The following is a 16232-nucleotide window of genomic DNA, read 5'->3' as shown; positions in this document are numbered from 1 at the left end:
CTGGCTGTGATTTAATCTACCGTTGTTTTTATAACACGTTGACCAATTTAAGAGGAAAAACAACCTTTTAAAATGATTTGTTGTAGATTACCGTGCTTATAGAACATACAACTCATATTTTCTGATATTTGTTTTACGCTGCTGTCTGCAGCCTGGTTGGCTTTGCAAATTAGAATATGTTCCCTTGTCCGGATAAATAAAGGTTAGATAAATACAAAATTAGCAAATATGCAGATTAGATACAACTTTGTTATTGCTTCGAAATATTGATTAGCAGAATAGTAAATTCTGGTTAGTTTAATATGAACTGTAAAAACGAATAACTAGAGTTCAAAATGTCATATGCAAAGGGGTCAACATACATAATTGATTTGTAATTTGAATCGATATTAGGTTTGTTTGTTTCATTTGAAGAGTTAATAGTCATGCTTATCTTATAGAGGTGATTCCCCCCCCCCCCCCTCGATTTTGTGGCGCCCTCTGGTGGCCAACCAAAGAAAATGAAAGTTATTCGCTGGTCTCTTTTTTTTCCTCTCTCTTCGGAACTGGATGATTATATTATGTATACAGTACAGTATATCACAATATAACATTATAGACTGTTTCTTTCTTTCCTAGTGAGGATAAGTGACTCAGAGAATGGATTTTTCCAGAAAGCTTTTTTAGAAAGGGTCGGAAAAAAGGCGTCTACACCCCCTGGTGATTAAATTTGGCACAGCATCTAATGGAGCGGAGAGCAATATTTGAGGAAATAGTGTAGCATAAATACTCTGTGGCTCCAATATACATTAACTCATTCACTGCCATTGACGGCTATAGACGTCAAAAATTCATTTGAACTATTTCTATTAGTTTTACATTTTTTTCCACTTCTGTTAACAAGAGTATGAAAACATTTTTATTTTTGTACATTTAGAACAGATATAAATTTTGTGATTAACCGTGAGTTAACTAGTGAAGTCATGCGATTAATTACGATTAACAATTTTAATTGCCTGACGCCCCTAATTTTTAATAATCTTTTCTTTAAAAAAAGAAATGTAATAATTATTATTATTTTTAATTTTAAAAAATTAAGAAAATATTATTAAAAATGAGGAGCGTCAGGCGATTACAATTTTTTAAATTGTAATTAATCGCATGACTTCACTAGTTAACTCATGATTAATCACAAATTTTATATCTGTTCTAATACAATAAAAACAAATCTAGATTTGCATACTCTTGTTAACAAAAGTGGGAAAAAATGTTAGACTAATAGAAATAGTTCAAATAATTTTTTTCAATGGCAGTGAATAGCACAATCACCCGAGTCTATAAAGCTCATAATATTGGGCTTCTTTTGCGACAATTCATTGGCAATTTCAATTAACAGCTTTTTTTTCTTTTTTATCGTTTTATTACAGTTAAATGTCCCTCCGCTGCATGGTGGCCATTGAGATGTCCAGATGTGGCAACGCGCCACTGGATTACATCTCACACAGTTCTAAATGTAGGGATGTACGCAATGTCCAATCGGAATCAAAGTTGTTGTCGGATTGGCGCTCGAGCGCTTGCAAAGCTACGCTGAGGAGATTAGCGAAGGGCTTGGGTGCAATATGAGTGGTCAGTCTAATGGATGAACGCGACCCCAGTGTCATTTTAGGGATGTTTTCCACCTTTTGAGGAAAACAAAAATCATTCAGCGTGTGTGGTAAGAGTGGGGGGGAAAAGCGGAGACTTTACACATGACACATTCAATTGAACCTAAAGCAACAGATGTGTGGTCAGCAATTTTAATACGACAAGGAGGGGAAGTCGTGATGGGGAGGGAGGCGGGGGATTAAGTCCCAATACTGCTCGAGTGATTTGCCTGGGCTTTAGCTTTGATGCAAACGGGCGCGGGGAGTGTGCCAGTCGTGTCGAGGGAATGATGGGCATGTGAGGGCTTCCGCCACCAAAATACAACTTGAATCTCCAACACCCCCCCAAAAAAAAGTTGCATCAAGGGAATAAAGGAATCATTTCTGCAGGTAAAGTGGATTTTGTTTTGTTGTTGAGTTAATCGGGGAAAAAATGGCGAGTGGTTTAAAAGTATGTATCATCTTTAAAAAGTGCTTAATTTTCCAAGTACCACCGAATAGACTTTTGACTTTTATAGCCGTCATTGGCAGTGAATGAGATTAAATACAGGCTGATAAATTAGCATGCATCAAAAATGGATTGAAATAGGGCTGCTCGATTTATGAAGAAAATATTAATCACGATTATTTTGGTCATAAATGAAATCACGATTAGGACAATCTTTTATTTTTTGGTACAAAAAAAAGGAAATGTTTAAACGCAAATCATTTTTAAGACAAATACAATTCTTTGAAACACTATAATTATGCACGTTTTTTGGAATGAAAAATTTACCAAAAAAATTGCAAATGTATCAATTTAAACTCAACTTAAAATTAGTATTAATAATCTTTTTGTTGTTGCAATTATGCCGATTCTGTAATTGTGCATTGTAATAGTTGAAATTGTAATGGAATTTCAATTAGCGGTAATTGCGCAGCCCTCGATTGAAATTTAAGCAACTTAATGAGGCAACTACCACCACAAAAATAACAACATTGCATGACTACTTCTCTGACTGCCAGTCAAAACTCAGCATTATTTTCTTTCTTTTTTTTTCTTTTTTTTTTTAAATGCAAAATTTGGCTTTCAAATTGACGGTGAATAATGAAGGAAGTCAACTTTTCATCTACGCTTTCAGGGATCCAGCGTGTGGATTAATATTGCCAAGTTAAATCCATACGTGCATGCAGAGGGAGCACAAAAGCAGAGAAAACTAGAGGGAGATGTTAGAGGGAAAGTGTGTGTGTGTGTGTGTGTGTGTGTGTGTGTGTGTGTGTGTGTGTGTGTGTGTGTGTGCGTGCGTGCGTGTGTGCGTGTGTGAGGCAAACAGAGGGATTAGGGTCAGCCATGTCGAGCTTCTAGCTTAGAGATGTTCCATGCTCCAGACAGACGCAGGGATTACACCAGTGTACATACGCAGCTGTGCTGTATTTTGGCAGCTGGCATGAGGCTGCTGAGGAGCGCCGGCTTTCGGGCCCGGAGGGCCGCCGAGCAACCCGAGAAGGAGTCCGAGGAGGCCGCGGAGGAAGTTCACCACGAGCAACCCCCCCGCACGGAGCATCACGGCCACACGGAGCATCACCCCGGCCACGACTACAACCACATGAAGGACAAGTTCATGAACGAACTTCACCGACTTCCCAGTGAGCATCTGGCTGGAGTCAAGTCATGATTTACGATAAAAAAAAGTCTACACACCCCTAATTTCCAAATAGCAGCACAAAACTGTCAGACTCCCATTTAGATTGAGTTTGAATGTGATTGGCTAATTGGGAGCACAGCCACAGTCCATTTGGGGTGTGCACACTTTTATCACCTTTGTTCATTTTACTTCCTCTTTTGAAAAGATTTATAAAAAATAAAATAAAAACATCACTTTAGCCACTTAGCACTTCTGTACAAACGAGGTCTGTCACTATCACTACATTTTTAACAATTTATTTAGCAGTTAAAGTGGTTAACTAAACCATTCCGGCGGCCATTTTGCCACTTACCGACAAAATGACATCACAGCTGCTCAGGTGACGGCCAATGTCAGATGACCAAACTCAGAAAACAGGTGAGCCGCGATTGGCTGTTACCTGAGCGCCAAGGAGGTCATTTTCAGGCGACAGCGTGACAAAATGGCCGCCCCCTGAGATGGATAGAAATAGGTGGATTTTGCTGCTGAATTCAAATTCCCCAACTGCAATAGTATTAAAAAAAAGGTGCATAGAATGTATTATTGTAAAGAATATTTTTGTGTTGCCTTCCCCTGGCTATAACTTTTATTATTGTCGGTTGGAGGCGGAATATTTTTGTTTTGTTTCTTTGAAAGAAAAGATGTAAACAGATGGCGAGTGAACCGCTTCAAATTCACGGTTTGGATTTTTGCTGGCATGAATTAGGGGAATGGAAATTTATTGCTGATGGATTATTATTTTTGTTTTTTTGTAACGCAGTTCCCATGTGGGCAGTAGGAGCCATCGTCGTGGTGATCCTGGTGTTGGTGGCGTGCTTCATCTTTTGCGTTTTCAAAAAATGCGTTGGGAAGAAGAAGAAGCCAAAGAAAGTGCGGGAGAGGAAGACGGGCCGCCGCAGGAAGGCGAAGGAAGGCGAAGGCGAGGCAGGAGAGAAGGTACGACGCCGCGTTTTTACATTTCGGACGGCTACTCACTGTGATGGCGGCCTCCCGGCAGGAAGGGGAGGTGAAGAAGGAAGGCGAGGAAGAGGAGAAAGAGCAGGAAAAGTTGGGCAAGTTGGAGTTCTCGCTGGATTACAGCTTCACAGATTCTCAGGTGGCTCTCCTGTGACACAAACAAAATATCTGTCAAACGGAAGAATTCCTTAATAACCTGATGATTTGTTCTCTTTTGCCGTGAAGCTCATCGTGGGAATCCTTCAGGCTCAGGATTTGGCTGCTATGGACATGGGCGGCACCTCAGACCCTTACGTCAAAGTCTTCCTGTTGCCGGACAAAAAGAAGAAGTACGAAACCAAGGTTCAGCGCAAGAATTTGTGTCCCGTTTTCAACGAGACGTTCTTCTTCAAGGTATGGAGAGAGCTTGATTGATTTTTGCTGTTTTTCTTGTTTTCATGTTACTCATTACTAGGGATGTGCCCAAAAAAAAGTACCATTCAGAATCGATTTTAAATGTCCCCAAATCGGTTTTATTTAAATTATGTCTTGCCCTTGTTTGTGTGTGCCTTTATTGAGAGCGATGTTCATGTTGTACACGATTTGGCCACTTAGGGGCAGTGTAGTTCCGCGCATTCTGATACACTGTTAAGTTGTAGCCACATTAGAGTAGAAGGGAAAAAAAGTCACGATCAAGTTATGCAAATAAAAGTAATTTTTTTGCAGCGTAAGAAGAGCATAAGCCGGTAAGTAATGTTAAGATGCTTCTCTGTATACATTCCTGAAGCGTTTTGTATGAATAGCCTTCTTTTTGGGTGATAAAAGTTCCGCGAGGAGCGCGCTAATTAGCGTTAGCGAGTCAACGGCACTTTTCCTTTGTGCGTTAGCCTTGAGCTAGCTATGTTCCTGAAACAAGCTAAACAAACTGCATTTGCATTTAAGTGTGTAATTGTCTTCGTTTTGTGCGTTTAGTACATTTTAAATGTCTCCATTCGGCATTCTGTCTTGCAAAACCCGACTGGATCATCATCATCAATCATGACAATTCTATAAATTGAAGCAGAAATCATTGTCAACCAAATCAACAACAAAAATATCGGAAATCGAATCGCGAGAAGATCCCCATCCCTACTCATGACCATTTTAATCTCTCTAGATCCCATACGCAGAATTGGGAGGAAAGACGTTGGTGCTTCAGGTCTTCGATTTCGATCGCTTCTCCAAGCACGACATGATCGGCGACATCAAGATCCCGATGAACAGCGTCGATTTGGGCCAGCCCTTACAACAGTGGAGGGACTTGGAGAGTGTGGAAAAGGAAGAGGTGACACTATTGTTCCATTTCGTGTGCCTTCATCTTCATTTTTTTAGGAAACCTTCTCCTCGCGTGTGTTTTCTCTCGGCAGGAAAAACTGGGCGATGTCTGCATTTCTCTGAGGTACGTCCCCACCGCTGGGAAACTTACAGTAAACATCATGGAGGCGAAGAATTTGAAGAAAATGGATGTCGGGGGATTATCAGGTCATTTAAACATCTAACACTATTATTGTTCAAAATAAATGGTTGATAAATAAGTGGATTATGTGAGCACAAAAATGTGTTCACCTTAATAATAATACAGCAGGTTCGTTTTTTTTAAGTGACGAATACGAAGGAGATTTTATCGACTTGTTATCCGCCTCTTCCGTTTCAAGATCCCTTCGTGAAGATTGTCCTGCAGCAAAACGGAAAACGTATCAAGAAGAAAAAGACAACAGTCAAGAAAAACACGCTCAACCCTTACTTCAATGAGAGTTTCAGCTTTGAAGTCCCCTTCGAACAGATACAGGTACGGTTATGCACCTGACCATAAGTTTTGGTTCGAGAATGAGTTGATGATAGAAAATTAATATATCAAAAGCGGTGGCATGCATGACTCCAATTCTAGAGCAAATGAATATTTGATGTCTTAGAATGAATTAGTATGCAACTAATTAACATTTTGTGTATATGTTGTATGGATATTATTATTATTATTATTATTATTATAAAGACTGTAGAATTAACATTTATCTTGCCTGCTTCAGAAAGTACAAGTGGTGATCACAGTGTACGACTACGACAAACTGGGCAGCAACGACCCCATCGGGAAGACCTTCATGGGTTACGGGGCAACAGGCGTGGGCCTGCGCCACTGGTCAGAAATGCTGGCCAATCCCAGACGTCCGGTCGCCCAGTGGCACACGCTGTTGCCCGAGGAGGAAGTCGACGCGGCGCTCAAAGCCAAACCTCGCTGAAGAGAACTTGCTCGGTTTATTTGGTGTGTGTCTTCCGTATTATTTTTGCATGTTTGCGTTGCAAAAACTCAAATCGAATCAAGATTAAATGATGTATTTTTTTTTTTTTTCAGACCAGGCAAGGCAGTTTTTCAATAGGTAGTAAATACACTAATTTTAAGAGATCAATGGGTAAACTATGTGTACTTGTTTATAAAAAAAAAAAAAAAAAAACGTTTCCCAGGTCAATCCACGAAGAGTCCAGTTGCCTCAATTCAATTTTTGTTCAGATTACCATAGCTGGACGATTGACAATCCACACAGACATCTTGCCATGTCTAATATTCATGTTCTACTGGCAGATCATTTTGCTTAAATTAAGTAATATATTCTCATTACGTAACTTTTTTTCTGTTGTATTGTTTTCCATGTGAAATGTTTCTTTTATTTCTCAAGTGTAGATGTGAAATAATGATTATTTATATATATATATATATATATATATATATATATATACACACACACACACACACACACACACACACACACTTGCCATTAAGACCTTTTTAACCTTGTGTAGACCTGTATGTCAAACAAATATGTGATATTTTAATTTGTTTTACACTATGCCATAAGAATCTAATTTTAATTCTATAATAAAAAATATATATCTGTAAAGATTTCAGTAGTGTTTGGTGTTACTGTTTTTTAGTGGCCAATTTATGTAAATAAAGATAAAAACGTGGTGGCTTCACTTGAATTGCAAATAAAATTTCCAATGGACATTTTCTCTTGACGTGCTTCTTATGAAGGATTTTTTTTTTTAAAACAATATATATCATCATTTTATTCTAGATCTTACTCCTCCACTCTCCCTCCTATCTCCTACTAATAAAAATGCAATAAAAGTAAATGTGGAAATGGCCACATGGTAGTACATGAAATAACTGACTAAATACCCCTGATTCAATAGAACATACCCCATCAATTGCTTTTGTAATACTGTAAATATATTTTAACAGTAAAAAATAATTTGTTGACAGCCTGTACTAATAAAATGCGGAAAACATGATGACACGATGTCGTCATTCCCTTTTTAAAACACATTTACGCGTTTACTTCCTGGTACCAGACTGCGCATGTGTACAAAACACAGCAAACGGTTGCCCGGCAACGAAAGCATAACTGGAGTTGTGCTAGCGTGTAGGCTTTCTTGCAAGTTCAACTCGCTCCAACACACTCACCGTTGTTTAATTAGCGAGGGTGGCTTGGTCCACGGAGCTTCTGCTGTCACCGAACCTCCACCCGAAGTCTCCCAGGGAAACAATGAGCGCCGGGCGGCCGTCAGAAGGCGCGGGCTGCATCAACTGGTGGGGCTTCAGTCCAGCTCGAGACCTCATTAGTGCAGGTGAGCCTGTAACAACTTTGAAAACACTAACTCTATTTTTTTGTTAATATTTTTTACTCAGCCCCCAATCAGAAGTTTTTCAGAGGGATTTTGACCTGACTGTACAGTTTTATCAGTGTTTGTACAAGTTACTTGAAAAACAAAACAAAAAAACGCCGTCTGAAATCACGTGTGACCAACTGTTAGTGTCGCGATGAACTCTCGCGAGAGTGGGAAAATAAACATGGCGAATGTGATTTTAAAAACGTCAATAAACAAACAAATAAAATCAAGTGGAAACGGCCAGATTGATGAGTCTTCCATTAAAAAAAGTGATCTATATAAAAAAAACAATAAATGTCCTCATTAATTATAGTATTTACGCATGAAACGTACAAAAACAAAAACTCACTTCTAGTGTGTTTACTGGTAGGTGTCCCAATCCATTTCTCCATACAGTTGGACATTTGCAATCTCGCTCTTCTCAACAGGCCCCGTGAGACATGAAGGAGCAGTCAACGTTTTACTGGCCGGCAGTGGAGATCCGAGACATCTCCTGAAGACCGTGTCTGGTCTGAGGGACGAGGACGTCCTTAACGTGAGCCTAACGTCTTGAACCGTAACCCCCCCCCCCCCCCCCCCCCCGAAAGGGAGTGAAGCAAACATCTCTCTGCCTCATTGTAGGTATGGCTGTTTGAGAACCACATGGAGGTGGTCGCCAGACAGATGCTGCTGCTCTACATCGCATTGACGCCCCAGGAAATGATGGGACTCAACGGTGGGTGCACATTTACCCAACATATATTGCCGTGTTGAACGTGACCTTTCCCTGTCCTTAGAGAAAGCAGAGACGTTCCTGGAGGTGTTTGGCAACAGCCTGATCCGCAGTCAGACGGACGAGACGATGAAACGCGCGGCGTCGCAGCTTTTGCTCCACGTCAGCGACGTCCCAGAGGCGGACGCGCACCCCTGCCTCAACACGTCTCTCCTCAAGGTACGAGCATCAGCAGGACTCGTCCGCATAAGTCTCACTCGTTGGAATGCGTCCAGTTTAAGGAGCGGGACGAGCTGGCCAGGATTTTTAAATCGTGGATGCCGCATTCGTCTTCGACCGCGCCCGTCTCCATTTCCAGAGCTTGGGATTACCGCGTCAGGCAGCACCTCGGGACGCGGTACGACTCCAAGAGAGGCTGCTTTGACTGGGATCTTACTATGAAGCTACATGAAAAGGGGGTAAATAACAATAAACAACAACAACACACATCGTCATAAATAAATTCCCTCCTGGATGGTTTTTCTACTGTACCTCCAGTGCAGCGTCATTAACAAGCATCAATATGTCCGGTGGAGGGAGAGCGGCCTGGCCTTTGAACTGCGGGAAGGCGTCTACCAAATGAGCAACCCCAGCTTGCTGTCTTCTCGGGTGTTCAGCCAGAGAGGGGACAGGACGGCCCTGAGGGGCTACTGGGGGGACATCGTGTCCAGTCCTTACCTCGCCTTCGGTATTGAGACTGAAGACAAGAGCTTGCTCAAGACACAGAACGGCCACCACATGAAGACGGCGCAGGATATTTCCTTTGCAAACGTGCAGGAATTGTTCCAGTCCCTGTCCGGGAGACGGGAATGCCAAGCTGCTCCTCAGTCGAGCGCAGAGGAGGAAAATCCGTCCACAAATGTTGAGCAAAATTCGGTCCCAGTCAAAGGTAAGCGGAATCTCGTGCGATGACGACAACGGGACAGTTAAGTCGGGTTTCTTGTCTCGTTTTCAGACCTGATGCGGCTTAAAGGGGTCTCTGTCAACTTCCTGCCTCTGGATTCCCTTCAGAAACTGCCGGAAAAACGGAAATATGCCAATTTCTACGACATCGTCCATTTCTCAGCCAGGTGGCAAACAATAAATACGTTGATCGCTTTCCACTATTCGGTCTATCTTGGAGGTTTTCCAGTCAGGTTTTAAGATTACGCATAGCACAGAGTTAGCCCTCTTTAATGATATCCTCCTGGCAAACGGTGTTCCGCAGGGTTCTGTTTTGAGGCCCCTGCTGTTTTTTTTTTTTAATTGTATTTGCAAAAAGGACGCATTCTCATTAAGGCCACTTCTGTCCTGTCTTCTTATCTAAAGCCAACAGTCTTCGGACAGTGATTTTTTTTCGGGCAAATTGGTGCTGTTGTCAAATCCAGCTTGTTTCATGTTAGGCAGTTGACCAAGGTTAAGCCTCTCCTTATTTTATTACTTATATTTATAAAAAAATAAATAAATAAAATTGTTATTTTGTTTTACCTGTCTTTATTGCATGATTGATTTTGACTCCACGTGCAGCAGCAATGGTGCTTCATAAATTAAATTGAGTTTTTATTATTATTATTATTATTATTATTATTACAGTGGCCATATTGGGCCTCATTAGATTGCGAAGGGTCGGGAGTTCACGGTGTAAATCTGTTTTAATAATACGCAATGCCATCATTTGGATTGCCATCTGACACTGTATGTCGCTGATCATGTTTTTGTGGCCTCTTCTGTTAAACGGCGTGAAGCTGCGCGCACCATTTGGGCCCGAACATCCGGCAGATTGCAGCACCAGACGCTGTGCTCATCGTGGAGTTAGCCAAGTGAGTTTTTTTTTCATTTTGTTCAATTAAATATCATGAAGGCTTGTTTCCATGGTGACAACATAGCCGAATGTAATGTTGCTTTTGCCCCCCCCCCCCCCCCCGCCCCGAGGTACATTTTGGACCTGAACAATGAGCAAGAAGCTGGTTTTGTAGAGCGAGTGTCCACGATGTGCCAGGAAGCTGGATTCCAACCATGTTCTGAGGCGAAGAGTGATGACCTTCATGCTGTTTTTGAACCTCACAAGGACAAGTGACCCCTGTAGTCAAGTCAGTTTTTAGTGCACGGGACATTTTTGCGAGCAGCGGGGTTCAGTGACGGAACGGGTGTGAATGATCAGACCTGTTGACATGTTGTTGTTTTTAGGCTGATATTTGGCTTGAGTAAAATTCCAATAACCAAATAATCGTCTGCTTAAAAAAAAAAAAATAAAAAAACGAATATGAACGAAATGACTTTTTTTTCTTTTAACAATAAAGATACACTACTTTTTGTCCTATAGTATTTGTTTAACTTTAAAAAAAAATTGCCCATATTTTTGGTGATGCAATTTTTTTATGTGAACGGCCATTTTTTTGCCATTTTTTGGCCAATTAAATCTAATCTACTGATCTAAATTAAATCCCTAATTATGATATCCCTATATAAAAAAAATTCAACCGCAAATTTTCATGCAACACAGCAATTTATTCACGTCTGTTCCCAAGTCGTGCGACACCAGAAATGTGCTACTTTTTTTTTTCTTTGCCGCCTTTTTTTTTTTTTTCTGCCACTTGAGGTCGTCGACTTACTTCCAGCGACCTCCAACCTTCCCCTTCCCGTGGCCCTTTTTGCTGCTCCAACACAAGAGAAGATCTTTTGAGTATATTGCCACCGGTCGGTCGTACGTACGCTGCCGTGTGTCATTTAACTCACAACTTTTGAGCGTGTTGGATTCTGTTCAGGAGGACGGTGATCTGGAGTAGGCGGCGGAAAAAGTAAAGAATTTACGATGTGAAATTTGGCCATTTGCTGAAATTCAGTACTGCTTTTTATTTGGACTCACCTCGTACTTTTGCCTCTTCATCTTCTCGGCGAAGTCAAATTTCTCAGACTCTAGCTGGTAGATGCACTCCCACATCTCCCCAGCTCTTTTTCTAAATTTTTAAAAAATATATATTTATATATATAAATAATCAATCCAACTTGAGTAAAAGTAACCCAAAATTACGTCGGGTAATAATTGTCAAACCCGAAAAGTTCATCTCAGTACAAGAACACAAAAAATATATTCATGATTGTAAACATCAAGTGACCTGAGGGCGTCCTCTCTCAGATCTTTAATCGCTAGCGGCTGCTTCCTCTCCGACAGCGTCTTCTTCTTGATCTCCCTCGCCGTTTGCTTCTTGCCCCGCCTCTGCTCCACCTGCAACCATTCAGATTTGGATGACTTTATTGATCCTAAAAGAACAATTCCACCAATCGAAACCCGTCCCAAGAAACATGAAAAAAAAAATGGTGGGAAAAAAAAAAACCTTAAGGGGATTGAAAAAGTAAGGGCGCTTTAAAAAGGGGGGCACAGTGTGAACCTGGAAAGGAACAAAAATTAATACAGTCACATTAAATCACAAACAAAATACCAGCACAAAAAAATTTTTTATATTGCCCCTGATATCTCTTTTTTTTTTTTGTTCAATATTAATAATTTGTCAACAACCCCACCAGACCTTAGCCAGGAATCCTCCAAAGTGAGCCCCCATGTTTGAGAGCACTTTCTTCTTCTTGGCCTCGTCCTCCGCCCTCTTCTTGGCCTCCTCTTCCTCCTTCCTCTGCCTCTCCTCCTGCGGACGCCACAGTTAAGACTTCAACGCCGGGAGTTTTCCCAGGCGGCAACATGTCGAAAGCAAGTTGGTTAATTAATCACCGCAATTCTGGACTGTCGGTCACGCTCTTTTTCCGCCCTCACGCGCTGCTGCTCAGCCCTTTCTGCCCGGCGACCCTCCTATGGCGCAAAAAAACATATTTATCTGGGATTCTGGTTGTGTATTTTATCGTCTGCATGAAAAAAATATATATATACAATTCTTGATTTGAGCCCGATGAGCTCCTCCTCTTCTTTTTTTCTCTGCTCAAAGTGGACATCAATCAGGGTTTGAAGCTCCAGAAGATCTTTCTCCATACGCTTTCTGTGGATATCCTGATGAGAAACCGCAAAAAAAAAAAACAGCTTTTATTCTTCTAAACTTTTTTTTTTTTTTAATTACTAAGCTACAATCTTTTTAAAAATAAAACTATGAGCGGAACATACGTCAAAGTCAACTATTTCGCCTTCGGGGATCTTTGGGGGCGCAAGCTGTGTGGCCAACAGCCTGTAAAACAAAAAACAAAGTCATCGTGGGCCACTTCATTAGGTACACCCGCAGTCTCATCCAGCAATTATTGCATTGTTAAATATTCTTTGGCTTAAATAATGGGAGTGATAAAATCTGTATGGTATCGGATGTGCAGGGGTGCCTAATAAAAGGGATGAATGAACGTGACGCGTATGAGATACTCACTTGTGCTTGGGCCGTTCTCCTTCAACGTGTTCACCAAAACAGGGAAAAGATGGAAATGAATAAGTACAGAAAAGTCAAAAAGCAAAATTTTTTTTTTTTTTTTTTTGAAAGAAATCCTTAAATATATTCTTACCTCCTTCTTCCTGCTCATCTTCTTCTGTGGAGGACAAAGGGGTCAAGAGTGATAAATATTATTATTATTTTTTAATTATTTTCTTTTTTAATGGGCCCGACTTACCTTCCTGGTGCACTCTAGATGAAAACATTAGAAAATAAATAAAAAGTGGAAGATTATGTTTGGCGAACTTGTTGGAATTGAAAGAATGTCGGCTACTCACCCGTGATCTTCTAAATCAGACATTGTGACACTGAAAAAACACAAATAAGAAATTAAATACTGTTGAGAGTTAAAAACTGAGCATCTTAAGTGGTAAAAACAAAAAAACAAAAAAAACTGTCAGTTGGGGGCGGGGGGGGGTTATACAGATATACAGGACATGATGGCTGTGACTTTGTTCAAAGACAACACAGCAAGTCAAAGAGCATTTGTTGTGATTATGATCTAGGAATAGAAGAGAGTGTCACCCAGGGTAAGAAGAGCCCATCATTCTTGTTTAATTTGATTTACTCCAAAGGACGCGCGGCGGACGGCTTAGAACTGGCCGGCCGGCGACTGTTAACACCCACCGGCTCTCCTATTACCGTTTAATCTACTTGCATTGGGGCCGACCTGAGGGAAACTCACACGGTGAACACACTTTTGAGTTTGGAGAATTTCTTTTTTTTTATACAATTGCTGGTCACAACTTTGCTTCAGCAACTAATCCAATGGGATTGATTAATGAGTTTATTTGAGTCAGTGTGCTCATCAGACCTTTTTTTTTTTTTTTTTTGCAATGGAAGGGGCAGAGGAGCTGATGTTGTAGATGCACAGCCAAAATAGAGCTTCGGTACAATTGTAATGATGCACAATCGCCAGCAGATGGCAGCATTACAAAATAATGGAAAATGGTAGACTCAAACTTAAAAAAAAAAAAACACACACACAAAACTGCTGGCAGTATGAAGTAGTCTAGTGTTGATATTTATATATATATATATATATATATTTTTTTTTTTTTTAAACGGCATTCTTTTGTTTGTCACATAGTCCATGTTGACAGTGGTTGCCTAAACGATTAATAAGAGGGACGTATCCGGACACGAGCGCATTAACATGATGGATGAAGGCTCCCCGCATAGTTGAGAGCTTTGGCTAACCATGAAGCACATTCAGACCACGTCAATGAGAATGAACATGGCAAAAGGTCAACGCGCCAGAGCTTGGCCACGGAATTCCTCACGTTGCTCCACCGTTAGTATTTATGGCGCCGAAGTGAGCGATATAGTCATACAGTGGTGGCCTTGACTGAGGAACTTATTGATCTCAAATCATCATTCCCCATTGAAATGAATGGAAATGCCATTAATCCGTTACAGCCTCAATTTTTTTTTGCAACATATATTTTTTTTATACACCAGTATGGTATTGTACTGTATAAACTTACAGAATTAAACAGTTTGGGCATCATGATTTCTTGTATACCATTGTATAGCCCTTAATGATGGAGCACTGCCATTAGTATTAGCATTAGTTGACATAACTTTCACTTAACATGACGGCGTAATAAACACGTTACGCTCCAGTGTGAGTCGTGTGGTGCTAAAACTGTCCCACGAGGAGAAGCTGAAGTAAATAGAACGTTTATTATCACACCCTGACGGGAGAAGCGTGTGAGCAAGGGTGTCAAGCGTTAACGCATGAAGCACATAAGCTGTTAAAGTGGTATAGATGCTTAGTTTGGGGAGCCGCAAAATAACTTGGAATGAATGAATGAATCATTTAAATTCATTCGGTGTAGGGAGCCAAGGTCAATTAAGATCTGTTATCAATGGGAAATACATGAATTAAGTCTTTTTTTCAAATATCCGAAATCTCTCTTTGAAAATTTTTACTTGGAAAACTTGTTCTCATCCAATTGATTTTTTTTTCATTCAGACAAAACAAATCTGTCATCTGTCAAGTTATTTTTTTTTGTTGAAAAAAATATTCCTGCCTAAAATTGTTTTATTTTTTAAAGGCAAAATTTTGTCCTTAATTATTTTTTTTTAGCGATGTTGAATACCACTTTTTACTCAACTCTTGAATAGTCCCTGATACAGATATCCCAAAATACAATGTTTCCTTAAAATTGCATGCAATTCAAATTAGTGGCAATTTTCTATTCTTTAAATTTCCAGTTGCTGATTATAAAATGGCCACAAGAGGGCGACCAATACTGGTGTTGACTACCTACCATCTCGAGTACCGATACCTTAAAATAAGGCTGGAATGAGCACCAATACCGTATCTGAATTGTATTTGTCAAGGTAGTTGATACTTTTCACTATATTATTGTTGTTAAGAAACACTACTTTTACTCCATTACATTGAGCGACATCAGAATTCCAATTTGATATTTTTGCCTATTTGATGTTCATGCTCCAAAAAAACCCCTCCTCATCAGTTACTCCGTACTTAAGTACTTTTTTTGTTTACTGAATTACTTACAGGAGTACTTTTTGCTTTTACTTGAGTCATATTATTTTAAACAAAGTTAAAAAAAAAAAATTGTAGGGGACTTACAGGCAACCCTTAAATGTCACTTCAAATAAATATGCATCTCTCCATTCACTAAATTATGATTACGTCCTGTGTAAAAAAAAAAAAAGAAAAAAGAAAGGAAAAAGAAAATGAATGGAAAACATGCAGTTGCGAGTGCAAAAAAACAATTACAAATAAAGCGATTTAAAAACACACACGATGCATACAATCTAAAGAAAAGTCAGCGTACATACCAGTTTAGTGTCAGACGGACGTAATGAGCGGACTGTGTCGGGCGGTGGCTCTTTTATAAAAGGCTCCGGCGGGGGGGTGACAAGAAGGGGACGCGGAATAAAAATGAGCAAGCGGATTATTGTCGGCTTTTGGGAGCTGAAGCCCAAGTCTGGCAGAGCGGCTCGTGAGCGAGCGCTTCGTTGCTGAGCTCACAGCTGAAACGAGAAGACACAAAAAGACAGGTGGTGGCAGCGCACAACAAAAGAACCATTTTTTCCCTTTTCTTTTAACATCTCAATCTCGAGATCATCGCTGCACGATAGCTTTTTGGCAGTAGAACATGAAAACAAATTGTAAAAA

The 16232-nt window shown here is 40.3% G+C and overlaps 3 protein-coding genes across 5 annotated transcripts; 2 read left to right on the top strand and 1 right to left on the bottom strand.

Annotated features, from left to right (window-relative positions):
* The first annotated feature begins 1844 nt into the window (after positions 1 to 1844).
* Positions 1845 to 7273, top strand: syt5b (synaptotagmin Vb). The gene is made up of 9 exons (XM_086064256.1): positions 1845 to 2012; positions 3045 to 3248; positions 4047 to 4222; positions 4284 to 4382; positions 4469 to 4636; positions 5379 to 5546; positions 5629 to 5743; positions 5917 to 6050; positions 6289 to 7273. The coding sequence occupies exons 2-9, from the start codon at positions 3050 to 3052 to the stop codon at positions 6496 to 6498; spliced, it is 1269 nt and encodes a 422-aa protein (XP_085920382.1). The 5' UTR covers positions 1845 to 2012; positions 3045 to 3049; the 3' UTR covers positions 6499 to 7273.
* Positions 7274 to 7640: 367 nt separating this feature from the next.
* Positions 7641 to 10824, top strand: dnaaf3l (dynein axonemal assembly factor 3 like). 2 transcript variants are annotated; one of them, XM_086064611.1, is made up of 9 exons: positions 7641 to 7885; positions 8356 to 8462; positions 8549 to 8642; positions 8704 to 8858; positions 8915 to 9097; positions 9177 to 9567; positions 9634 to 9748; positions 10403 to 10477; positions 10590 to 10824. In XM_086064611.1, the coding sequence occupies exons 1-9, from the start codon at positions 7804 to 7806 to the stop codon at positions 10732 to 10734; spliced, it is 1347 nt and encodes a 448-aa protein (XP_085920737.1). In that variant the 5' UTR covers positions 7641 to 7803; the 3' UTR covers positions 10735 to 10824. The 2 variants fall into 2 exon arrangements, with proteins under 2 accessions (XP_085920737.1, XP_085920738.1); XM_086064612.1 differs by lacking the exon at positions 7641 to 7885 and adding an exon at positions 8122 to 8293.
* Positions 10825 to 11172: 348 nt separating this feature from the next.
* On the bottom strand, positions 11173 to 16083 carry LOC147156605 (troponin T, slow skeletal muscle-like). 2 transcript variants are annotated; one of them, XM_086064094.1, is made up of 13 exons: positions 15893 to 16083; positions 13354 to 13383; positions 13254 to 13267; positions 13150 to 13172; positions 13016 to 13050; positions 12766 to 12826; positions 12538 to 12654; positions 12382 to 12459; positions 12185 to 12298; positions 11774 to 11883; positions 11524 to 11614; positions 11394 to 11434; positions 11173 to 11311 (listed from the first exon to the last, which is right to left on the bottom strand). In XM_086064094.1, the coding sequence occupies exons 2-13, from the start codon at positions 13374 to 13376 to the stop codon at positions 11266 to 11268; spliced, it is 753 nt and encodes a 250-aa protein (XP_085920220.1). In that variant the 5' UTR covers positions 13377 to 13383; positions 15893 to 16083; the 3' UTR covers positions 11173 to 11265. The 2 variants fall into 2 exon arrangements, with proteins under 2 accessions (XP_085920220.1, XP_085920221.1); XM_086064095.1 differs by having other exon boundaries at positions 13016 to 13034; positions 13149 to 13172; positions 15893 to 16078.
* Between the last annotated feature and the right edge of the window lie 149 nt (positions 16084 to 16232).

The sequence above is a fragment of the Leptonotus elevatus genome, chromosome 20 (assembly GCF_054856555.1).
Source record: "Leptonotus elevatus isolate MCC_2025b chromosome 20, RoL_Lele_1.0, whole genome shotgun sequence".
NCBI lineage: Eukaryota > Metazoa > Chordata > Actinopteri > Syngnathiformes > Syngnathidae > Leptonotus > Leptonotus elevatus.
Note: the sequence above shows the minus strand (reverse complement) of the source record. Positions and strands in the feature narration are given on the sequence as shown.